Source organism: Mesoplodon bidens (assembly GCF_964165515.1).
Source record: "Mesoplodon bidens genome assembly, chromosome: 1".
Classification (NCBI taxonomy): Eukaryota; Metazoa; Chordata; class Mammalia; order Artiodactyla; family Ziphiidae; genus Mesoplodon; species Mesoplodon bidens.
The window spans coordinates 51,208,705-51,234,990 of record NC_138176.1 but is presented as its reverse complement, the minus strand read 5'-3'; the positions used below and the strand labels follow the sequence as shown (position 1 = coordinate 51,234,990).

Here is a 26,286-nt window from a genome sequence, read left to right as displayed (position 1 = left end):
CTCTTCTATAAGGATGTGAGGTAGCCAAGCAGACAGGCAACTCGGAGTCTTAATGCCCCCAATCCTCTACCAAACTAGATGTTTGGTAGAGGGGACACAGAAAGCGGCTATGCCCACTACTTTGGTTTTGGGGGTCTTAGTCAATAACCCTTACAAGTTTTGCAGGGTTAAGCCACCTCTCATCCTTTTAGTGCACTGCTTCTCAACCCCAAGGAAGAAGGCCTGAGTGAGGCTGATGTTTGCACACTGCTTGGGGCTCCCTGACACTGAATCCAAGTATGGGGGCCCAGGGACACCTCTTAAAGGATTCTGGGAATAAAAGTTTTTCAGATAGAAATACACAGTATTCTCATGGACCAGCAGTTTGAGAAAACTCCCTTAGTCATTTGAAAAAGCTGGCTTCTTGGATGTTTCAGAAAACACCTATCTAAACATAAACGACACGTTTCAAGAGAATTCATCTGTCGGTATATGATCATAAAGAGCAAATTCTGAAACTGAACATATTTCTTTGTCCTATCAGAAAAATAAAATGAATATATTTAGAAAAGCAAACTCTTAGAAAACTGTATCTTGCATATAATGGGTTCTCAGATTATTTGTGGAATAAATTGTTATTAAAATTTTAGAATGAGAAATGACAGGGTTTGGTTTTTTTTTTTTTTTTTTTGCATATAGCAGATACCTGTTGCTACAAGCTTGCTTCCTCATTTTGTTCAGGTCTTTATTAAAAACTTTCTTCATTCTGAGAGGCCCTCCCTGACCACCCCTTTTAAAATAATTTAAAATAGCACTTCTTCCTCATCCCCACTCTCCAGCCCCTATTTACTTTAAATTGACTTTACGTTTGTTTACTCTCCAGCTTCCACCCCCACCCACCCCCACCCCAGCAAATTAGCACCATGAAGACAGACTTTCTTTTGTCTACTAATTCTTGGTGCCTAACACAGAAAATTTGCATGTATTAGGCACTCAAATACATGTGGAATAAATATGACTATTTCTTGACTCTTAAAACTTAAGGTAGAAAGACAGAATCCATGTTAAAATTTTGACATACATGTAAGTCAGTGCCTGTGCATATTATGGAAGGAATAAAAAGCACTAAAAAGCAAAAGTACCAGGTCCTAAAAACTATTCCAGAAAAAAAAATGCAAAATCTGTAAGTAATATTAAGACCAAACACTGGTTTCAACAAAAATTGCTTAATTAAAAAAATTTTAAATTAAAGTATTCATGTATACAACATAGTAATTCACTACTTTTATAGATTATACTCCATTTAAAGTTATTACAGGGACTTCCCTGGTGGTGCAGTGGTTAAGAATCCTCCTGCCAATGCAGGGGACACGGGTTTGAGCCCTGGTCCGGGAACATCACACATGCCACGGAGCAACTAAGCCTGTGCGCCACAAATACTAAGCCTGCGTGTCACAACGACTAAGCCTGCGCTCTAGAGCCCGAGGGCTACAACTACTGAGCCCGTGTTCCACAACTACTGAAGCCTGCACACCTAGAGCCCGTGCTCCGCAACAAGAGAAGCCACCGCAGTGAGAAGCCCGAGCACCGCAACAATGGGTAGCCCCTGCTCGCCGCAACTAGAGAAAGCCCGTGCGCAGCAACAAAGACCCAATGCAGCCAAAAAACAAGAAGTTATTATAAAATGTTGGCTATATTCCCTGTGCGGTACAATATATCCTTGTAGCTTATTTTATACACAGTAGTTTGTACCTCTTAATCCCCTACCCCTATCTTGCCCCTCCCTCCTGGTAACCACTACTGTTCTCTGTATCTATGAATATGTTTTGTTTTGTGAAATTCATCCATTTATTTATTAAAAATTTTTATTTTACTTTCTAAAAATTAATTAATTTATCGAACCCGTGTCCCCCGCATTGGCAGGCAGATTCCCAACTGTGCCACCAGGGAAGTGCCACCAGGGAAGTCCCTATCTATTTTTTAGATTCCACATGAGTGATAACATACAGTATTTGTCTTTCTCTTATTTATTTTACTAAGCATGATACCTTTCAGGTCCATTCATGTGGTTGCAAACAGCAAAATTTCATTCTTTTTTAGGGCTAAGTAGCATTCATTTTTATATTATATATATTTATATATGTAACATATATATAATACATAAAAATTATATATATATACATCTTTATCTGCTCATTTGTTGGATGGACACTTAGAGTGCCTCCACATCTTGGCTATTGCAAGTAATGCTGCTCTAAACACTGAGGTGCATGTATCTTTTTGAATTAGTATTTTCATTTTCTTCAGATATATGCCCAGGAATGGAACTGCTGGATCCTATGGTAGTTCTATCTTTACTTCTTTCGAGGAACCGCCACAGTTTTCCATAAATTGGCTGCACCAATTTTATACACTCCCACCAACTCTACTAGCATTCCCTTTTCTCTACATCCTCACCAACATTTGTTATTTGTGGTCTTCTGTCCATTTTTTAATCAGGTTGTTTTTCTGGTATTGAGTTGTATGAGGTGTTTATATATTTTGGATATTTAACCCCTTATCAGTCATACCATTTGCAAATATTTTCTCCCACGCGGTAGGTTGCCTTTTCATTTTGTCCATGGTTTCCTTTGCTATGCAAACACTTTACAGTTTAATTAGGTCCCATTTGTTTATTTTTGCTTGTTTCCTTTGCCTTAGGAGAGGGATCCAAAAAAATATTGCTATGATTTATGTCAAAGAGTGTTCTGCCTATGTTTTCTTCTAAAAGTTTTATGGTTTCTGGTCTTACCTTTAGGTCTTTAATCCACTGAGTTTATTTTTGTATAATCCATTGAGTTTATTTTGCACAGCATGAGAAAATGTTCTCATTTCATTCTTTTACATGTAGCTGCCCAGTTTTCCCAGCACCACTTATTGAAAAGACTATCTTTTCTCAATTGTATATTCTTGCCTCCTTTGTTGTAGATTAATTGACCATAAGTGTGTGGGTTTACTTATGGCTCTCTGTTCAGTTCCATTGATCAATGTGTCTGTTTTTGTGTAAGTACTATACTGTTTTAATGACTGTAGCTTTGTAGTATAGTCGGAAGTCAGGGAGCATGATACCTCCAGCTTTGTTCTTTTTTCTCAAGACTGTTTTGGCTATTCAGGATTTTGTGGTTCCATATAAATTTTAGGATTATTTGTTCTAGTTCTGTGAAAAATTGTTATGAGATTTATTTTTTTAATTTTTGGCTGCATTGGGTCTTTATTGCTGCGCATGGGCTTTTCTCTAGTTGCATCGAGTGGGGGCTACTCTTCATTGCAGTGTGCGGGCTTCTCATTGCGGCGGCTTCTCTTGTTGTGGAGCACTGGCTCTAGGTGCGCAGGCTTCATTAGTTGTGGCACGTGGGCTCAGCAGTTGTGGCTTGTGGGCTCTAGAGCGCAGGCTCAGTAGTTGTGGTGCACGGGCTTAGTTGCTCTGCAGCATGTTGAATCTTCCTGGACCAGGGCTCAAACCCATGTCCCCTGCATTGGCAGGTGGATTCTTAACCACTGCGCCACCAGGGAAGTCCTGTTACGAGATTTTGATAGGGATTGCATAAAACCTGTTGATTGCTTTAAGTAGTACAGACATTTTAATATTATGAATTCTTCCTATCTATGAACACAGGATATTTTTCCATTTCTTTGTATCTTCAATTCCCTTCAATAATATCTTTAAGTTTTCAGAGTATAGGTCTTTTATCTCCTTGGTTAAGTTAAAAAATTGTTTAAATACTAAAATGTGTTTATACAAATGGTCGCTTAGTGAATAGGCATTACTTAGGCATATTATTTAGTGGAAACTATGCTAGGCCAGGGAGCTGGGTTGGGTGCAGTGCCCAGCATTTCCTAACTAGGTGAATTCACCCCAATAGCAACTGCTGTGGGCATCTGCACTTGCTCACCTGGGGAGGTGCAAACAATGCTCTTAGGCTTCATGCCAGAATTGCTTGGGATAATGTGTTTGAGGCAGCTGGCACAGTGTCTGCATGTGGTCAATACTTCAATCTCAACTATTTTCACTGCTATTATAAATATTGCAAAGTAGTGGCAAATAACAAAGAAATGTAGTTTTCAAAAAGTTTAAATGGATAGGATTTTTTTTTTTTTTTTTTTTTTTTGCGGTACGCGGGCCTCTCACTGCTGTGGCCTCTCCCGTTGCGGAGCTCAGGCTCCGGACGCGCAGGCTCAGCGGCCATGGCTCACGGGCCCAGCCGCTCCGCGGCATGTGGGATCTTCCCGGACCGGGGCACGAACCCGTGTCCCCTGCATCGGCAGGCGGACTCTCAACCACTGCGCCACCAGGGAAGCCCTAAATGGATAGGATTTTAAACAAACAGCTCAATACTTTGATTTTATTACTTCTCAAGACAAATTCATGGAGGTGGTAAAATAGTGCTCTATTAAGAATCAGCATTTTTCCTATTACAGTTGAAGCACTTTTTTCATTGTGCTTTTAGAGTCTATGGAAATAGTCACTAAGTTACATTAATTTTCCTTGCTTTCTTAAGCGGGGGAAAAGTTACTTTCCCTTACCCAGTGCTTATAACTAATGCATTCAGTGGGAAACGAAAAACAGCTTGAAACACTAACATTCATAAATCAGACAGCAATCCTAATGTTCTAGACTTAAATGCTCATTAGAAACCAGGCCCCTCCTTCTACAAAACAGTGTAAACAAAGTCTATTTTATTTCAGAAGTCCTGGAATGATATGAGTCAGAAACTGCATGTAACAAAAAACATGTTTCCACTGGATGGCACCCAGGAATTCCTGTCTGTAAAGTGAAATTTTCTTTCCTAGCCACACCCATTTAGAGAGGTCAACTGCAAGACACTGAAGAGTAGTAGTTACATAAATCACCTCACTCCACAGGCATTTTCTGCAGGTTAGGAACCAATGAAGACTTCTAGTGAACTGAGGCAAGGGACCACTATAAGGAAAGTAGTGGAGTCAGGGGAATAAGCCCTGGAACTGATAAGGGTGAGAGACCTAGAAATGAATGCAGGGGATGCCTGGGCTAAAGAAGACATATGCTTTCATTTTTAACTTTCTAATTAGTGATACTTGAATGTTTTTACGTGCAGAATTTGGCAGATATACTAGTACAGACTCCAGTAATACGGGAATTACCCACACCCAAGGAAAGGCTAGTTACTCTCCTTCCTCTGGGATTGGAAACCAAAGATAATTACTCAAAATATACTGCCACCTGAAAATTCTTTACCACATTCTAATGAATGCTAAGAATATGACTGCAAAAAAGACAATATTCTCCAATAAATTTGTAAATTCAGCGGATGAGGAGGTATTAGCACAATTGGTGTACATGAAGGACAAAATGATGTGACATATACTTTGAAGTCCTGAAAGAAGGGGAACACCTAGCATTTCTGAATGCCTACTGTATATCAAGAATAGTAAATATGAAGACAAAGTCGTTCAATAAAGCCAAATACCCACATGCATAAAAGAAAACCAAAAAACCTTAAAACATTTTAAACCAAAATGAAGCAAGAAGGACCTTATTTGCAGTATGAACATTCTCACTTTTTATAAAACCAAGCCTTTCCCTCTTTTCTGTGACACAGAAGGCTAAAGGTAAGCAAGACCAACAGGGATTGGATGGGGCACAGGGATAGAAACTAGAAGGAACAACTTTTATTTCAAAAATGGAGAAGAGGATATTATAGTTTTTTGGTGTCCTAAAGTCTTAGAGCCTACGCTGACACTAGCATTGCTACTGTTTGGGAAGAGATCAACAGGATCTTTGAACGACAGATGTAATCATGGAGGTAGATGCTTCCAATGGAAAGCACGAGTCCATGGCTGGGTACACTAGAAAGGGAACTGGGTGATTATACAGATGTGGACCACAGGTCTGATGTCATTATAAATGGGGTTTCGTGGGGAGGAATAAATTAGGAGGTTGGGATTAACGTTTACACACTACTCAATACTCTGTAATAACCTATCTGGGAAAGAATCTGAAAAAGAATAGAAATATGTATATGTATAACTGAATCACTTTGCTGTACACCTGAAACTAACACAACATTGTAAATCAGCTATACTCCAATATAAAATAAAATTAAAAAAGGAAAGAAAGCAACGGGGTCTAACTAAACTCAAGGACCACGGCTGCAAGAGTAAAAAGAAACACTACCCATGACCATGTTTATTATTTATCAAACTTGGTGAAATTGGAGGAAAGGCTGGTGATACAACTTTGAAATCATACCTTTGATTCTCCAGATGAATTAACTTAACGTATAGTTATTTTGAGCTAACTGGTAATCAGATGTTTCAAAAGAACATTAATGAAATGCAGACCTCTGCAAACTTACACAGCACAAAACATTTCTCAGCCTTTTAACTTAATTCCCAAATATTTTCCTTACTACCCTCAAGAGCCTAAGACTGGTGTACAGTAAGTTTTTCTAGGAGGAAAAAAAAAAATCAAAAGCAAAAACTGACTAAGTTGCTATGGTGATAAAGAAAACACACCAGCTGATTACTTTGAAAAAGATGCAGTGAAAAACACAACTGAGTAGCTTGAATTTTTCTCCCTTTTGCTAGCTGACTCAAACCCAAAAACATACAAAAAAGCTCCTAGCGACTAAGTCACCATTGTTTTTTATGATGAATCATTAACTAAACACATTCATGAAAATTCAAATAGGGTTTTAAAAGTTACTTGAACCTGGATCTTTTAACAGGGTTTGATTTACTGACCAGAAATTCAAATTCCAACTGTATTGTCTCTTTTCAGAAGCGATTTACTCAATAACCAAGAGCTCTACCACAAGTACAGAACCCCAGAAAGGCAAAGAGGACTTAGAACTCTTAAAATTCATGCACTAATACACTTGCCATTTACTCATTAGAACCTATTTTCTCACTTAATATTCCCTAACTCTCAACAGAAGAGCATAACAATTAAAAATGAGGAGAGGAGGGAAAGGAGCAGTGAGGAACCAGTACCTACCCACCAGCAAGTAATGACCATGTAAAATACTAGAAGTCTCACAAAAATTCCTTCAGCTCCAGGAAGGAGCATTTAGTACAGGAACTAAGGGTTGCTTGACAGTATCCATGTACTGTTCCGTGCAAGAAGGCAGGGAAAAAACACTTTACAGTCTTAACCCATTATCAAAATATTTATTTTCAGCATTTTGAAAAGACAAAAAACTAAGCTTTCTGGGAAGCAAATGTTTAGCTGCTGTTGGAAAAACGAAATGAAAAATATATTTCTTCTTTCCATTAAAATTTCAAAATTATGTAACACATACGCACGTTTTCAAAATTCAAATACAGAAAAAGCTGATGTCTCCTGATTACCACTTATGACCCCAGTCCTTAGGGGTGACTATTCTTGGCAACTTAAATGTATATATAACCTTCCAAGTCATTTCCCTGTATTTATGTACATACATATCTATAGAACATAGAGCTGTTTTGTGTTTAAGTATTTAACTTACTGCCCGATGGATGGAGGAAAGAATATGAATTAAAAGGGGGATTCTGTTAATTTTTGTTTTATAGATTCCTTATTCTGATAATAACACTAAGCTTAGTCATATCTTCATACCAAACAGGTCCTGGAAATGATGTTAGTAAAATTGGTGAATATAAAGTGGATAACACTTAGTAAAAGACAACAATTTGTTATAAAAAGGTTCAAAGAGGTAAAGGCTCAAAATTTCAGATATCTAGTTTCATATCTATTATTTACAAGTCTAGGTGATATCTGAGAGGGATCTTAAGAGAGGACGAGAAGAATTATAGGGATATGGGAGACAAGGTAGGGACCGGCACCACACTGTTTTTTTGCAAGGGTAAGATTGAGAAAAACATTCGCCTGCATCTCCATTTTTCCTAAGGATCATTTTACACCAGATTCCCTTTATTTTCAAAATTCAATCCTCTTTCCTAGTAACACTTCTTTCCCTGATACCAGTTTTTCTACCAGTGACTCAGATGAGAGTTAAATCTTTGACTCCCTATTCCATATATTCTACCTGTAGGGGAATCCTGAAGCTAATCAGGAGCCCATCAAGAGTTACCTCATTAGAACAAAAGGTGCTCTTATCACCCAGGAAATTCCAAGGGATTTAGGAACTCTGTATAGGATGCTCCTACCACCCCCCATAACTCAGGAAATTACAAGGGTTTCAGGGGCTCCTTGTCAGCAACTGGAGTCAAAGGCCAAATATTAGAACAATGGATACTCCCAGAACCCCTATCACTAAGGAAATTACAAGGATTTTAGGAGCTCTGTATTAGGAACTTCGGGCAGAGACCACATAAATATTTATTATTCCATAAAACCTTACTTTTCACTATTTACAAACATATTCTGTCCTCATGATCCCAACACACAGTCCCACCTCCTGCCTGAGCTGATGCCACCCCCTCTACGACATCTCTATCTGAAATGACCTTTCCCCAGTCTAACTCCTAACCAGCCTTCCCTACTTCCAAATCAAGATGGTCTTTCCCGGGCATCTTCCTTGAACTCCTGTTGCAGTAACATATTACCCAGTGTGCTTCCAACTATGTCACTTATTGACTGGTTCCAGGAAGGGAAAAATCAACCTTTGTAATTTTCATTTGTGTCATCTTTCACATTTTCCTCTAGCCAAGCAGAAATTTAGAAAAATTAGAAGGTCAGACAGACTTTCTCCAAGAACAATCAAGAGAATAGCAATTCATGATAAACAAAGGCTTTTTTTAGTTTTTAGGAAGAGACACCCAGAAGAAAGCCATTTAAAAATTAGTGACCTGGGCTTCCCTGGTGGCGCAGTGGTTGAGAGTCCGCCTGCCAATGCAGGGGACACGGGTTCGTGCCCCGGTCTGGGAAGATCCCACATGCCGCGGAGCGGCTGGGCCCGTGAGCCATGGCGGCTGAGCCTGCGCGTCTGGAGCCTGTGCTCCGCAAGGGGAGAGACCACAACAGTGAGAGGCCCGTGTACCGCAAAAAAAAAAAAAAAATTAAGTGACCTGGGCTTCCCTGGTGGCGCAGTGGTTGAGAGTCCGCCTGCCAATGCAGGGGACACGGGTTCGTGCCCTGGTCCGGGAAGATCCCACATGCTGCGGAGCGGCTGGGCCTGTGAGCCATGGCCGCTGAGCCTGCGCATCTGGAGCCTGTGCTCCACAACGGGAGAGGCCACAGCAGTGACAGGCCCACATACCGCAAAAAAAAAAAAAAAAAGTTAGTGACCTGAGTAGTAATAAGTTTTGACTAACTCTAAAGAATAAACATATTGTGAAGTGCTAAAAAAATCATTGCACTGAAGACCCATAAAGATACATGAAATAACACTCTGGTGGAGAAATGAGTTTTTCTGGCCGACATAAACTGTTTAAACACCAAAGCTCTTGAAACCTCTTTCAACGGAAAACTCTTTAAAATGTTCCTTCATTGCCTAAGTAATCACAACAAAAGGGACTGGTAAAGACATCACCTGTGAACGCATTTATTTTCTAGCAAGAAGTTAGGTCTTCTAATAGCTATTAACAAATTTCAAACGATCCAAAGTAGTAGGAATCATTGTGTTGACTGCATGACATGACTCTCAATCAGTGCTTATTCCATGATACAATTTGTAACTTTTTACATGAATAAATCCAGACAATGACTAAGAAGGTGGGTGCTGGCAACAGATGGCTGGAGCCTGAACCCAACCCTACTACTTACTGCTGTGTAACCCTGCTAAGGGAGACCTCACTCTTCAGCCTTAGTATCTGCATCAGAAAATCCGGGTCAACAGTGCATTCATGAGGTTGTTCTGAGGAATCAAAGCAGTGATGCACGAAAAGCTCTTAGCAAAATGCCTGGTGTACACGTAAGAGCTCAATAAATGCTATTATTGCTATCCCTTGTTTTGCCAGTTGACCTTTGTGAAGGCAGACTCTCCCAGGTACAGCTGCCTTTTGAAAAGTAACTAAAAATGTCTTGAGCAGCCCTCTCCCAGATTGTCTTCTTGCCCTTCATAAAACCTGTCCTGCCTTTATCAGTAGTATTTCATACATTAACACTTCAGTCTTGATAGTGAGTACTTCAATCTGCAATAATTTCTGCCTCTGGAAAGAGGAAAACACTGATTCATCTGAATAGCTAGGTCAGTTTTAGATAATAGCTGTGGACTTAAGACTGTTCACGGTTATCTTGTAGGAAAGGATTGGGAGTAGGGCTGCTTCATTTTACAACTTTCACTATTATTAGAACATTTGAGTCATACGTATGTATTTTAACAGGGGTTTGTTGGGTAGAGCAATTATGGGCCATTTATGAATCAATGTGCTTCATTCAAGTGATATTAAAGGTTTTTTCCTTTATTATTTACATTATAACAACCTAATTATTATTGGTTGTTGGCAAAGCCCTCAGTATCTTTAACATAATTGGATAAGAAACAATTTTCCTAAGCAATCTAAATTATCACCAATAATCTAAAGCTAGTTTCTTCCCACTGTATAAGTTATAAAATCTAAGTCATTTCTTAGAAATTTAAACATTGTCAGTTTATCTGGAGTTTGATACGTACTATTGGTGTTTGTCCTCCAATTTTTGATGCCCCAATTCCTGAAAAGTGTCCTTTGCATATTAAGTGAGCAGTAAGGGTCTGTCTTCCTGCATATGGGGTTTTTACTGCCAAAGCAAACTAGCTAAAGGAATTCACACAAAGTGACAGGAAGACTGAAGAACAACCTGGCTTACAGGTCTCAACCATTATCATAGCTCTTCATTCCCTAGTATTTTCGGGGAGGGCATTTGGCTCCCATGAAATAAGAATACCTTTATAACAGCAACGCAATTCAGATTTAACTAAAAAAGTATTAAAAACAACAATAACTCGAGGCCAAGGGCTAGAGGATAGAAAACATAAACTACCTGTGTTCTAACTGAACTTCCAGGTTGAGTTAAATTTATATACAAAGACTACATTTACCTTGTGGCAGCAGATGTAGACACATACTCACATTCTAAAAATATTAGATAGTGTGAATTTATTCAAAGTTACCTGTTTTGATGGTTGTCAGTTCAGCATAGGAGAAATAAGTAAGAAACATTTTTTTTTTTTCCAGTGAAAGCAGAGGATGTCTCATTTAAAAAGAGTATCAGAGACCTACTAGAGAATGGACTTGAGGATATGGGGAGGAGGAAGGGTAAGCTGTGACAAAGTGAGAGAGTGGCATGGACATATATACACTACCAAACGTAAAATAGATAGCTAGTGGGAAGCAGCTACATAGCACAGGGAGATCAGCTCGGTGCTTTGTGACCACCTAGAGGGGTGGGATAGGGAGGGTGGGAGGGAGGGAGACGCAAGAGGGAAGAGATATGGGAACATATGTATACGTATAACTGATTCACTTTGTTATAAAGCAGAAACTAACACACCATTGTAAAGCAATTATACTCCAATAAAGATGTTAAAAAAAACAAAAACCACAGTATCAGTACTTTCTAGTGTTTTCTCAAGAAGCACTACCATTTACCACAAACTTAGATCCCAAAGGCCGAGGGGGACTTCAATACTGTACTGACTCCAACCCTTAGCTGGCTGCCCTGCCCCCAACCCCTGTATCCTGCCGCCCAAAGACAAGAACAAAGACCACCTATCTCCTACTGTTTCTTTTTTTGCATTTTGGCTCTTAAAAACAAGTCAATGGGTTAACATAAGGTACACTTTTTTTGGGGGGGTGGGGTGCTGATATTTGCAGTTAAATGAAAGATTTAGGTCAGTGCATCAGGATTCCATCAACTTTATTTAAATGATAATTTTAGAAAGTTCTAAGAGGAAAAATCAGTCACAGGAAATTTGGACTCAACATTTTTAATCTGAAGACCTGAGGGGGGTGGAGGATGGGAGGACAGGAGGGAATAGAAAGTAAATTGACTCCTACATCAATGAATTGCTATCATCAATCTCTCTACTTCTCCCCCAATGAGTTAAATAATAAATTTCCTTCTAAAAAGGTATATTAATCTCAGGTCGAACCAGGGCCAATAAAATACAGAGAATTTATTCTGAAAAAGTTAACAGGAATAATCACTGATAATGTTTTCAAACACATAAGAACCTTTGAAAGTCTTCTTAAAGCAAATTCCCACAAGGTTCATCTTTGCTGAAAATATTTTTAAGGCCTCCCTTAAAACTTCCTTTCAGAGCATGAAGCACACTCTTTTGCAAATCCTTAACAGATACAAATCTACTGCGTTCATTTAAATATGGTTATGTGGGAAAAGAAGCACAAAAACAGCATGTATTATTAAATATTTACTTATTAAATATTTACTCAGTATAAAGTACACATCAGCCACCCTCAGGTCTTAAAACCACCTGTTTCCCTTACCCATATTATAAATTAGATTGTTGCTTTGCTACAACCTTGAGAATTTTATGTTGGAAAACTCAGGTGAACGGTTGCTATTGATGAAAGATTAGAAAGCTGAGGGTTGGGAAAAGGATGATGAGGAGCAGACAAGGGTCCCCCCCAACTCAAAGAAGTTGGTCAAGAAGGCAGTTGAGTTAGGATGGGGAGAGCAAAGTGTGCTTAGGAGGGTAAGTTTGCATGGCTTATCCAAAGCATTTAAAAAAATCACAGTCACCTAATATATGCTATATTTCTAAAACTAGAGTGAGACCAAGGAGGTTAACAACTTTCTTGTACTGTTTAATTAGAGGGAAAAAAACCCAGCGAAAATAAGTCCCTCTTGGAATATATATTCTCTGCAACAAGATGGGGGTGATAAACGGGTAGGAAAATCCCAGAGTGTCATGAACGCAAAGCATGGGTGTCTACAGTACCCCAATTTTGCTGATCATCTATTTAGTATACTGTTCATTATCTTAAGCACTCCCAAAATATGTTGAAGAGCCTGCATAGCTATCTGATCCTCCCCCATCCTTTTCTCCCCATAAAGTCTTTCAAATTTCTTAAGATAATAAATTTATCACTTTATAGAGGCTGATTTTCTTTCACATTATCTTGCAATGCTTGCTACTATTTATTAGTTGCACTTCCGCTTCTCTGTTAATATGCTGGGATTTAGTAGTGCTTTCACTAGCAAGCCTTCTTGTAAATGGGATAAATAGAACAGAGAATTGTATCTTACGTTCTAGTAGGAACAAGTGTTACAGTAACAGTGCTTTCTGTAGCTGATGCAATTTGTTGCTAGGTTTATTATTATTTTGGTATAAAACTGCTGTGGCAACAGGAAGAGGACTAACAAATTAGGGCAAACTTTAGTTGCTTTAGTGAGTCTGTGGAGTTGTGACTCATGATAGGAGAGGGCCTGGCATAGAAAGAACAGAATAATATAAAGAACTTCAAGGAAACGAAGTCAGATCCTGCAGGAAAACAAATTGACTGGTTTCGCTGCATACCTTTTAAGCAACTGGAAAATACTGCCAACAAGATAGTATATAAACTTGATGTCCATTCTAAAGAAACACTGCAATTTAATATTTGCTAACTTTGCCTCTTCTTCCAGCATCTTTGCTTTTCTTGGGAGCTTGAACTTGTATTCTTGGTTTAGAGAATAAGGGAGTGGATAGGAAGAAGGCGATGTAGAAGGCGCTGTAGATGGACAGTGTATATGTTTTATGTGGTATTGGAGCTGGAAAGGGAAACCAGAGGTCAAAGCGGTTCAAAAGTTGGTTTTAGAAGAGTAAACTGAGAGCTAGAGGATAATTAAGCTCTAAAGGTTAAGTCCTAGAAGTGGGTGGGGTCAATGCAAATTTAGCAAGTGGTAGCGGTAAATCATTTACCTTTGTAGTTTGAAGCAACCTTTGTTCCTGGGCTAAGAATGCCAGCAGAGCTCAAATTTTTCTGCTAGAGAGATTTCTAAAAATCATCCTTAAAAGTCAGCTGGTATAAAAGAACACTGGACCAGATTTACTGAGACAAAGGGTCTAGTCCAACATCCTCTGTGCTTATTAGCCAAGCAACCTCCAGCTAGACTCTACCTCCTCGGGCCTTTATTCTACATAATTTTTTAATAGAAAAAAATGGTTTTGCCACGTTACTTTTAAGCACTATTAAAGATGCACTGTGCGATTTTAAGGGGGGATAAGTGTGGGGGGGAGCCTTTATTTGCTCAAAGAAGGCAATCTGACTGCAGAAGAAGCCAAATCTACAGACATTCAAAAGTTTAAACTACAGGATAACTTGGTGACTATCAAATTTTAACCGACTCATCCCCTTTCTTCAAGCACTTTATCTTTTCCTCAAGCTCAAATCTGATGCTAGCCTGGATCAGTACACACCCCCAGGGCTATTCCATTCCATTGGCTGGCGGGCTGTCCTGCAGTCTACACCCTTTAGATTTACTGTCAGGATGCCTGGTGTTTGTCAGATGTTACACTGCTCATGTATTACCTTTTCTGTGTGTGCAAAACTGAAACTGCCAGAGTAGGAAAGTAATTTAATAAAAGATCAAAGTATAATTAATAAATTCATTTGGTTAGTAAAACTCTGGATTTCAAACCTAAAAGGCAATTCATTTTGTTTGTTCCTGTATCATCTGTCACTGTTGTACAAAGTGAAAAAATCCGAAAACAATTATTTCGTGGTTTGCGTTCGCTTGAGTCATAGAAGCCCACAAAATCTTGTAGAGGCACAATCTGATGGGCCAGTCATTTCCTTTTCTACAAGTGATTTCCGTCAAGACCCACCCTGTTCGTCACAGTCGCTAGGGTCAAAAGAGCGATGCAGTGTCTTCTGCATACAGCATCAACAAGCATAAGCCGGGGATGACGGCTCGCGGGGGATGGACCAACTACGTGGTGGGGACAGGGCGGAAAATTCACTATCCACCAGAGCCTGACACATCCCAGGCCGGGGCTGGGAGGGAGCGGGGAGCGTGGGAGGGGGACAGTGCCTGCCGGGGCTGAGTCGAGCCGTGACCCGGAGGCAGGAGGCAGGAGGCCGGGCGGGGCAGGGCGGGGCAGGGCCGCGGGACAGGGCGCGAGGGGCTCACCTCCCTTGCAGGGCGTGCGGTGCTGGCTGTGCTGGGCCCGGTAGCCCTCGATGACCTCCCAGGAGCCGTCGTCGCGCCGGATGGGGAAGGACAGGCTCAGCACATGGTTGCAGGGCTTGATGATCCGCAGGATGCCACGCACCCGGTTCCGCTTCTGCTCCTCGCTCTCCCGGGTCTTGAGGTCCTCCACCAGCTTGTCCTCCACGATGCTGGCGCCGCGGTCGAAGAAGCCCTCCACCATCTTGAAGAAGTTGGGGTCGTCTTCGCGGTCGGCCGCCGCCTCGCTGTACTGTCGCCGGCCGGGCGGCGCGAGCCCCGGCTGCGGGGCGGCGGCGGCTGCGGCGGGCTGCCCGCGGGCCCGGCCCAGCAGCGCGGCCGAGTCGGCCGCCGCCGAGCCTAGGGCTGCGGGCCCGACGCGGGACAGCAGCAGTGCTTCACCCAGGCACCGGTACATGTCGGCAGGACGGAGGCCGCGGAGGCAGGCGCTCTCACAGGCCCGGGGACGGACAGAGGGAGGAAGGGCCCGGCGCGGGCTGCCCTTTTAAGCTGCAGCTTCCTGCCTTCCTGGCTGTCCCCTCCCCTCCGGCGCTCGCCGCCTAACGGGAGGACGGACTTAGGGTGCAGTGGGCCAACGTCGCCTGTGACTTGCAGGGCAGGGGGCGCGCGCCGCCCAGGGAGCCGGGGCGGCGGCGTGCGCCGGCGGGAGCTCTCGGGGGCGCGCAGGCGCGGGCCGTCCTGGTGCGCATGCTCGCAGGGCGAGGGGCGGGGCGAGGGAATCCCACAAGCTTCCGGGATCTGCGGGGAGCAGGTGTCTCAGGTTTGTGCGTGGACCGGGCTTCGTCCTGGGGGGTATTTTGCCGGGGGAGGGGGGTCTCCCTGGGGAAGGGGCCCACCCGCCTCTGGGGGGCGCTGAGAGTCCGGTCCCGGGACCGCGCGCGGGTGAAGGTGGTGCGGTCTGGCGGTGGGCCGAGGGCGAATGAGTCATGGGTGTCCCTCCTTTCCGCCCGCGCGCCCTCGGGCGCGGGGCAGCCATCCTGCCACCCCTGCGCCTGTCTTGGGGCGGCCCGGAGAAGCAGCGTTTGGAGGCCGGGCTAAGAGCTTGGCTTTATCCGCTGGGACTTCGAAGAACTCTTGTCATCGGAGTTGGAGTTTTGAAGTGGCTTGCAAGGAAGTGGAAGGGAGAAAGCCTGGGAGCTGGGGAATCCCTTACCTATTGACTTTCACCACTTTAAGTTTTTACTTTTGTTCCATTCAACCACTCAATGAGGTTGAGATGAAATAGTTACGTAAATCGTTGTATCTTTCTAATATTTACTGAGTGTGCTTCCCCATTTCAGAGATACGTTCTTGAAATAGTCTAAAAACAAGGACACTATAGAAATGCAATAATACTCCCGGATATTGTTTCTCAGTAGTATATGTATTAATGGTCCAGAATAGGATTTGTAAACGTTAAAGGACATGAGGGTTTAATTATGTACTTACACATACTTGATGAGAAATGCTAAAGTTATACATTAGATGCTTGTAAAAGTCTAATGACTCAGTTTTTAAGACAAGCTATCAAAGGCCGCATAACCAGCTTTAGCGGTCCCAGTGTACTTTTGTGATTTTAAAATGGCACTTTTTTGACCTGCAAAACGATTTTGCTTCCTGACATTCACTTTATTCATCTATTAGCATATGGAAGAGAATGTTTTAATTCTCACAGTGTTCTGTACAGTATTAGGTGATAACCTAGATCAACTAAATTGCATTCATCTACTCAGTGTGCTGTCAAAGCAAAAAAGGCGGAGCTTATCTTATTTTTATCTGTTTTTTTTAGTATTATCTTAATTGCTACATAAATGATGTATATTTGTATTGTGTTTTTCAGTGATAACTATTCTCTGGACTGAATCCTGAATTTGTCTTGTTGGTCAAATTATTAAGGTACTAAATTTCCTTTTCACTTGATAGCATAATTTTATATTGCAAAAACAACAACAAGCAAATACAAAGTATCAAAATCAAGTGATTAGAATCAGTAAATGTGGAAATTTTTCCCCTTCAGATTAAATTCTTAGGTATGTTTTGAGGAAAGTGGTTTAAAAGCTTAGTTTTATGGCCCTTGTTTATCTCTTTCTTGATAACTGTAGCCTTCAGGAAAATAAATGTTTAACTTTGCTTCTTCCCAGTTTTGTTCACCTGAATTCAAGAAGGTAGAAAGGCTATGGAAGGAGTGAGGAAATTTTAATGGAGAGTCTCCTATGTGTAGATGTTTTACGAAATATCTCTAAAAGAACCCCTAAAGTAGATTTTTTAGTTTTTAAAATCATTATTACAAGTTGTAAAAAAAAAATCAAACTGTATAGATAGATTTTTTAAAAAGAGTGGAATCATCCAAACACTGTCCTGACCCCCACCTTCCCATTTAGTAAGTAGTTGGAATGTTTCTTTTCATTCTGAAGTAGGTATTATAATTCCTGATTTATCTGGAGGGTGAACTGAGGCTCACAGAGACCAAGCAAATTGTTGATGATCACCTAGAAGGTAAATAGCACGCTAAGATTCAAACCGTGTATCTGACTCCAAGTTATGCTATTTCTGTTATTCCAAGAAGTATTTTAAGTGTTTGTTGCATTTAGTTTAAAATTATTTACTGTGATGTAAAGTCTAGTGGGTTTCAACTTTACACTGATGACTGCTTTATAAAATATACAGATATTTTTCAAATTAAATTTTATTGATTATAAATTTCCATTCAGAAGGAGGCTAGATTGGGGTTGACATGTATACACTAATATGTATGAAATAGACAACTAATAAGAACCTGCTGTATAAAAGATAAATAAAATAAAAATTTAAAAACAAAAGGAGGCTAGAATTTAACTTGAAGGGAATTTTGGTCATTTGATAGCATTCAACAAAGACAACTGGTTTTCTGCCTTTAAGGTTTATGAGTTTTCCTTAGCTGTTTCAAAATTCCAGGTCTTTTCTCTTTGATTCATAGCATGTGTTTGTGCTTTCAAGTGCTTTAAAAAATATTTTAGAATTATTTTAGGATTTAGAAAGACAGCATATAAATATAGGAACAACATAGTTGTTTTAAAAATAATTTAATTTGGAAAGGTAGTACATACTTTCTACTTTCTGTCTCTAGATTTGTCTGTTCTGGACATTTTGTTTAACTGGAATCATGCAATCAATATATGGTTCTATATGGGAACATATGTATATGTATAACTGATTCACTTTGTTATAAAGCAGAAACTAACATACCATTGTAAAGCAATTATACTCCAATAAAGATGTTAAAAATTTTTTTTTAAAAATGGTTCTTTGTGACTGGCTTCTTTCACTTAGCATATGTTTTAAAGATTCATCCCCGTTGTAGCATGTATCAATATTTCTTTTCTTTTAATGGCTGAAGAGTGTTCATTGTATGGCTATAGCCCTCTTTTTAATCTATTCATCTTTGATGTACATTTGGTAATTTCCACTTTTGGGGTATTGTGAGTAATGCTATTATGAACATTCTTGTACAAGTTTTTGTTGGGATGGATGTTTTCAATTCTGTTGGGTATGCACTTTGGAGTGCAATTGCTGGGTCTGTGTTTAATCTTTTGAGGAGATGCCCAGCTGTTTTCCACATAAGCTGGACCATTTTAATTCCTATAGGCAGAGGATTCTAATTTCTTTGTATTCTCCCCAACACTTTTTTTTTTGCAGATTTTTATTGGAGTATAGTTGCTTTACAATGTGTTAGTTTCTGCTGTACAGCAAAGTGAATCAGTCATACGTATATATATATATCCCCTCTTTTTTAGATTTCCTTCCCATTTAGGTCACCACAGAGTACTGAGTAGAGTTCCCTGTGCTATACAGTAGGTTCTCATTAGTTATCTGTTTTACACATAGTAGTGTATATATGTCAGTCCCAATCTCCCAGTTCATCCCAGCCCCCCAACACTCATTATTATCTGGTGTGAAGGGGTGACTCATTTTGGTTTTGATTTGTATTTCCTTGATAGCTAATGATGTTGAGCATCTTTTTTATGTACTTATTGATGATTTGTATATATATTTTAAAAATAAATGTATATTCATATCCTTCTTCCACTTTTAAATTGGATTGTCTTTTTATTGTTGACTTGTAAGAGTTCTTTATATATTTTAGATATAAATACTGTATCAGATATTTGATTTGCAAGTGTTTACTTCCATTCTGTGGCTTGTCTTTGCACTTTGTTGATGATGTCCTTTGAAGCACATAAGTTTTGAATTTTGATGAAGTCCAACTTATAATGTTTTCTTTTGTGGCTTGTGCTTTTGGTGTCATGTCTAAGAAACCATTGTCTAATTGAAGGTCGTGAAGATTTACACCTGTGTTTTCTTCTAAGAGTTTTGTAGTTTTAGTTTTTACATTTCAAGTTGATTTTTTGTGCATGGAGTAAGGAAAGAATGCAATTTCATTCTTTTGCATGTGGATAAGCACCATTTGTTCAACAGAAGACTATTTCTTCCCCACTGAAGTGTCTTCACACTCTCTTGAAATCAGTTGACCTAGATGTGAGGGTTTATTTCTGCATTCTTTAGTTCTTTTCCACTCACCCATATGTCTGTCCTTATGCTAGTACCACAGGGTCTTGGTTAGTGCAGCTTTGTAATAAGCTTTGAAATCAGGAAGTGTGAGTCCTCCAACTTTGTTCTTTTTCAAGGTTGTTTGGTTCTTCTGAGTCCCTTGAATTTTCATATGAATTTTAGGATCAGATGGTCTATTTCTGCAAAGAAGCCAGCTGGAATTTTAGTTTTATGTTGAATCTATAGATCAACCTGCGGAGTGGTGCCATTTTAACAATATTATATCTTCTGATTCATGAACATGAGATGTCTTTTCATGTATTTGGGTCTTTTAAAATTTCTCTCAGCCATGTTTTGTCTTTTCAAAATATAAGTTTTGCACTTCTTTTGTTAAATTTATTACTAAGTATTTTATTCTTTTTGATGCTATTATAACTGGAATTGTTTTCTGAACTCCATTTTCACATTATTCATTGCAAGTATACAGAAATACAGTTGATTATTGTATATTGATCTTTTATGCTTCGACCTTGCTGAACTCATTTATTAGTTCTGATAATTATTGTAGTGGATTCATTAAGATTTTCTCTATACAAGATCATGTCATCTGCAAGTAGAGGTAGTTTTACTTCTTTCTTTCCAATCTGGATGTGTTTTATTTTATTGCGTAATTGCTCCTTACTCTTTTTTTACTGTTATATAGTTCTTCATTGTATGGATGTGCCATGATTATTTTTGCTATTCTACTGATGGACGTGTAGGTTGTTTCCAATATCTTGAAGTTACAGCGGTGCTGCAATGAATAACCTATTACATAGAATATCAGTTTTCAAACTCTTTCATCTCAGGACTACTTTACCTTAAGAGTGAATAGTGAATTTGAACTTAGAAAGAATTTAATAGACATCAGAATTTTGTTTTTCTTATAGAGTTGTTTAGTTCATATTTGACATAAATTTTCCTATCTGGATATTAAAAATGATATAATAAAACCAAATGATATAACAAATCAAATATTTAATTTTTTTAAAGGGCTTTTAAAACAAGGAACTAAAAATCTTGATTTTTTATTTAAATCAGGTCCCCATGTTATTAATTTTTATTTATTTATTTATATGGCTGCTTTGGGTCTTCGTTGCTGCGCGCGGGCTTTCTTTAGTTGTGGCAAGTGGGGACTACTCTTCGTTGTGGTGCGCAGGCTTCTCATTGCGGTGGCTTCTCTTGTTGTGGAGCACAGGCTCTAGGCACATGGGCTTCAGTAGTTGTGGCTCGCGGGCTCAGTAGTTGTGGCTCGCAGGCTCTAGAGCGCAGGCTCAGTAGTTGTGGCGCATGGGCTTAGCTGCTCTGCGGCACGTGGGATCTTCCCAGACCAGGGCTCGAACCCGTGTCTCCTGCATTGGCAGGCGGATTCTTAACCACTGTGCCACCAGGGAAGTCCCCCCACGTTATTAATTTTAATAGGTTTTAGTTCTCAAGTGCTTGTCAGTACCTCATTAATCAGCCAGATGAGTGTGGGGGAGAGAAGAGTACCCCATAAAGAGGGGAGACCATTTACAAAGGCCTGAAGATAAATGACAGCATGGTTTGAAAATACAGGGTAGTGTATATTTTGGTTAAAAGCAATTTGATCATCATAACAGTTTGGCTTAAACAGCTGTTATGAATATCTCCAGTTCTGTTTTTTATTCAAGTATTGGTAATTTTGGTGCATCATGGATTGTTTTTCAAGTCTTTGTGCCATAGTTTTCAGGATAATTTTTTCTAATATTTGCTTGTGTGCTTCTGATGGATATTCAGAAAAGTTTGTAATTTTGGATTTTTTTTCCCCTTTAGTGAGTATGTTTTTGTAATAAGCAGAAAAACAGAAAAGAAACTATATCCAAGAAAAGGATCTGAAATTTTCAGGGTTTGTAGTCTTTTTCCTCTTAAAAAACTTTATTTTTCTTAATAAATCAACTGTCAGGTATATCTGCTTGGCTAGTTTGGCTAGTTTCATTTTGCTGTGTTGCTGAATAATATTCAACAAAGGTTTTATCAGCTCTTGCTTAAGGGTTCTTTCCCTGTTATGAGTAAACATGAAAAATCATAGTAGGTTCTTTGTCCCTTTAAGCACAGCATGCAAGAAACAAGTGAGGTCTCTTAAAAATTAACTGTTCTAAGCTAGGATTTTGAACTCACGTGTATGTAATTCATTATGTCTCTGTCTCTCTTTTTTTAAATTGATGTTAGGTTTTTTGCTTTCCTTATAGGTAAAAAGGATAGTACATTCAGTTATTCATTATTCAAGATGCCTCACCATTCAGCTCCACTTATTGATCTATGTGGATGACCCTCTATAACAGCAAATCTTTATTCTATCTTTAGCATTTTCTCTCTGGAAATTTTAGATCAGTTGTGATTTCAATATGGAATTAGGGAAAAGAAAGAAAGAAATTATAAGCTAAAAATTGCAACACATTTCTGATGCTGTTAAAAGCAAACATAACTGAAAAATATACTGGAGAAGCAAAAAGTACCTTCCCATTGGCCATGATGGAAAGTTGCAGAAGAAACAGACTTTACTGTGAAGCATAGATGTGTGTATAATTATACTGAGTTTGCTCCTTAGTGAAAGGCAGAAAAGAAGAACATGAATGAAGCAGTAGGGATTAAGGTAGAGACACTGGTAATGTAAGCAGATAAGTTAAGGGGTCGCTAGAGAAGGAGAGCCAGGAGTGGTTTTCTTGACATAAGAGAAGCCATTTTGTGATCTAAGCCTGGCCACAATGCTTGCCCTTGAACAAGTCTCAGTAATTATGATCTTAAGGGAACTGAGGGAATGCAGGAACGGAGAAAAGGCAAACAATAGTGCAGTGATAAAGCAGAGTCCTAGTTCCTCCTCAGGGGATATACATAATAATATATCTGAGTTCTGCAGGAACTGAAGTCCCATCCAGGTGGAGGACGGAATGATGTTGACCCTCCTGACTTCGAAACACTAAAGCTTGGACTCTGTTGACCTTTCCCTCAATTTGCCCCAGTTTGTTTTTGTTTTGTGTTTTTTTGGCCATGTGTTATGCCAAATTCTCCTGTGCTCAAGTGCCTACATGAATATGCAGGTACCCTTACCTTAAAACTTCCCCACTTTTGCTGTTCTGGGAGACACTGCTTTGGGAAAGATCCCAGGTGTTCTCCTTACTTGCTTCAAGTAGTAATAAATCCTTCCTTCTCCCGATCTTTGGCTTGGTTGTGTCTATTGACTGGATACCCACTCAGAGGCCAACCCAGTTTTCAAGTAACAGTAAAGGCTGGAGTTGGCTAAGTAGCAACAATTTAACTTCCTGATCTGGATAGCATGCAATGAACAGATATTCGTTAGCTTTGTTAGTTAGGATGCTTTGGCCCTCAAGTAACAATATCCAAATAAAGATGGCTTAAACTAAAGCCATAAACTAACTAGTAACTGTTATCCAACAAGAAGTCCAGAGGCAAGGATATTCATTGTTGGTACAGGGCTTAGTGATCCATTGCTTCAGGGACCTAGGGCTTGTCTCTGTGTTATTTTTAGCAACTTGGTGATATCTCTCCTCATGGTTGCAAGATTGCTACAGTGATTCCAGGGGTCACATGCAGACACAACCAAGTATTATGAAGAAGAACAGCAGTTTCCTCCCATACATATCTCTTTATTGGTGAAGAAAACCTTTTCCAAAGGCCTGCCAGCCAGCTCAGCTCTCTTAGGCCCCAGTAGCTAGGATTGGTTATTTGCCCATGCTCTTGCTCTAAGGGAGGCTAGAAAGAGGACTTTCTGGCACTTTTAGCTTCTGAAGTATAGGCAGGCTCTGCTGGCAGGGGGGAAAGTTGTGGAAGGAATAACTGTTCAGTTGGCAGCCAACAGTGTTTACCGTATTTGCCATCAAAAATAACATCCTCTCCATGCTATCTTATTGTGATAATACATTTTCTTAGAATACAAGTACAGTTTAAGAGGGGTGAAGCATTCTTAACCATGACACTGGGAATTGTGATGCTTATGGTTTCATGTTCTCTACATTGGGAAATCTGCAGATTCTAGTTCCCTTTGAAACTATCGTCATTATGTTTCATGTTCTCTACACTGAGAAATTTGCAGAGTCTAGTTCCCTTTGAGACCTTATATAATGATGATAGTTTTAAGATTATGCCTCCTTTTTTTGAACAGCTTTTTACCATTGACAGCTTGTGAGGCAATAACTCCATGCTGTGGTGTTTGCTCTGTTGCCACACAAGAGGACAGAACAGGAACCCATCCTCAACTTCTGGGGGAAAAATCTGGCGTTTATAATGAAATATCAAGTGCTCAAATGATTTCAACAGATTTTCAGATGGAGCTGCCATCAGTAACTTATTGTCATTGGTGTAACACATAGGCAAATGGCTTAAATTAAGATGACTAATCTAGCATTTATGTTGAAATTAGAAGTTCTTCTTATCTTTGTCCTAAGGTTGGAAATGACAGCCTCATCATAGTCTGTGTTACAGTAACATACTGTCAGAAACACAGCTTGAGATAAGACTGTTTTGAAGATATATGGGTTAGCTATGTAAAGGTGCCCTTTACATAGTTTTGTCCTCCACAGCGTCTTCATCAACTGTAGAATCTTTATGATTGCATTCTTGTAGGGCCATCTAAAACCAAAGAAACACAAAGGGATTACATCTTAGATTCTAGAAGTTGATATCTGCCAGCCATACACACTGAAAATTCCAGTCAGCTGTTTAAAGAAAAAGAAAAAAAGAATGAAGTATCGGTGAAAAGGTGTTAGTACAGAAAGAACAAATATCTGGACTTCAAGAGCATGGGGTATTTCTGATGAAATGTTCAAATTAAAGCAAATATTTATCCTTCATGTGTTTTTTCTAGGTCAGGTATAAAATGAAATTACTTTGAATAATAATTATCTGGTATTTTTATGTCTACTTTTTTTTTTTTTTTTTGCGGTACGCGGGCCTCTCACTGCTGTGGCCTCTCCCGTTGCGGAGCACAGGCTCCAGACGCGCAGGCCCAGCGGCCATGGCTCACGGGCCCAGCCGCTCCACAGCATGCGGGACCCTCCCGGACCGGGACACGAACCTGTTCCCCTGCATCAGCAGGCGGACCCTCAACCACTGCGCCACCAGGGAAGCCCTTTATGTCTACTTTAATGAATTATAGACTTTGACTATCTTCTGTAATTTCATATTCTTTTCTGCCTTTAAAAAAAAATACAATACAGGGGGCTTCCCTGGTGGCGCAGTGGTTGAGAGTCTGCCTGCCAATGCAGGGGACACGGGTTCGAGCCCTGGTCTGGGAGGATCCCGCGTGCTGCGGAGCGGCTGGGCCCGTGAGCCACAACTACTGAGCCTGCATGTCTGGAGCCTGTGCTCCGCAACAAGAGAGGCCGCGATAGTGGGAGGCCCGTGCACCGCGATGAAGAGTGGCCACCGCTTGCCACAACTAGAGAAAGCCCTCGCACAGAAACGAAGACCCAACACAGCCAAAAATAAATAAATAAATAAATAAATATTAAAAAAAATACAATACAAACCCCAGAATAGTGAACCCAACCACATTCAACAAGCAATCACAATTGGCTTTAAATTAATTAGAAAAAGTTTAAGTGGAAAAACTAAAAAAACCAAGCCCTGAGAAGTTCCAATTCCTTGCCTCTTATGGTTTCCATTTATTTTAACATTTACTTAGAGAAAAATGAAAAAGTGTACAAATGAGAATAACAGAAGGACTACCCCTAAGTCCATGATACCTTTTTAACTACAGGTGTTCTTCACTGACCCAGCTCTTGGTGTCTGAACTCAGCAACAGGCTAGATGGGATAGCAATGGTTGCTTAGATTTTATTCCTAACCTATTTCTATAGATTCATGTTGTTTCTAATCTAAATCACAATTTTTTCATATTGGTTCTCAATATGGAACATTTACGTTTTTCTAATTTTTCTCTATAGTTATCAGTGAAAGCAGAAATAACTGGCAAAAAATCAATTACAGGAAATTCCCTGGCAGTCCAGTGGTTAGGACTCATCACTTCCATTGCAGGCGGCCCAGGTTCAATCCCTGGTTGGGGAACTAAGATCCTGCAAGCTGCACAGTGCAGACAAAAAAAAAAAAAAAAAAAATCAATTAGAATTTTAAAAAGTAGGATAACACCTGAAAAATTTGAAATATGAAAGAATAATGCTTAAATATATATATCTAGGATCATAAAAGCACTCCATGATGTAATTAAGGTAGAATACAGGTATCCCCCACTTTTGGAAAGTTCACCTTACTCCACTTCGCTTTTATGAAAGACCTACATTAGTACCGGTTTTCAGTACCTAAATGAAATCTGAAGAGGACTTTCACTTTATGAAAAAGGTGAAAAGCAAAAATAGCGCTCGGTGTTTGTCTTGAAGGGAGCCAAGCTGTTATAGAGACGGTGCACCACCAAGCTCCTTCTCAGGAACCACACTCAGCATGTCAGCATCAAACAGCCATAGCTTTGAACTGTTCCTGTGTGCATCTATGCTTTATCTCAATTTATTTTGTGCATCCATTAGCTAGATGTCTCCTAAGGTAATTGCTTTTCACTTTACACCATTTCGGCTTATGAAAGGTTTCAGAGGAATTCTCTACTTTCGCATAGTGGGGGAAAACTGTAATTGGAAAAACAGAAACAAAAACAATGACTAGGTATTTTCGATTTTTCCACTTTTGAAAATTGGTTTT

The 26,286-nt window shown here is 39.8% G+C and overlaps 2 protein-coding genes across 3 annotated transcripts in view; one reads left to right on the top strand and one right to left on the bottom strand.

Moving 5' to 3' along the window:
* Positions 1 to 15,685, bottom strand: part of GLUD1 (glutamate dehydrogenase 1) — a 40,758-nt gene extending 25,073 nt beyond the window's left edge. Inside the window, exon 1 of the mRNA XM_081232227.1 lies at positions 14,999 to 15,685. Within this exon, the coding sequence (XP_081088353.1) occupies positions 14,999 to 15,452 (454 nt within the window). The 5' untranslated portion in view covers positions 15,453 to 15,685. The remainder of the gene's footprint in view (positions 1 to 14,998) is intronic.
* Positions 15,686 to 15,770: 85 nt separating this feature from the next.
* Positions 15,771 to 26,286, top strand: part of SHLD2 (shieldin complex subunit 2) — a 101,855-nt gene continuing 91,339 nt past the window's right edge. For both annotated transcript variants that reach the window (XM_081240553.1, XM_081240552.1), the window contains exons 1-2: positions 15,771 to 15,815; positions 16,875 to 16,930. The gene's annotated coding sequence lies outside the window, so the exon portion shown is untranslated. The remainder of the gene's footprint in view (positions 15,816 to 16,874; positions 16,931 to 26,286) is intronic.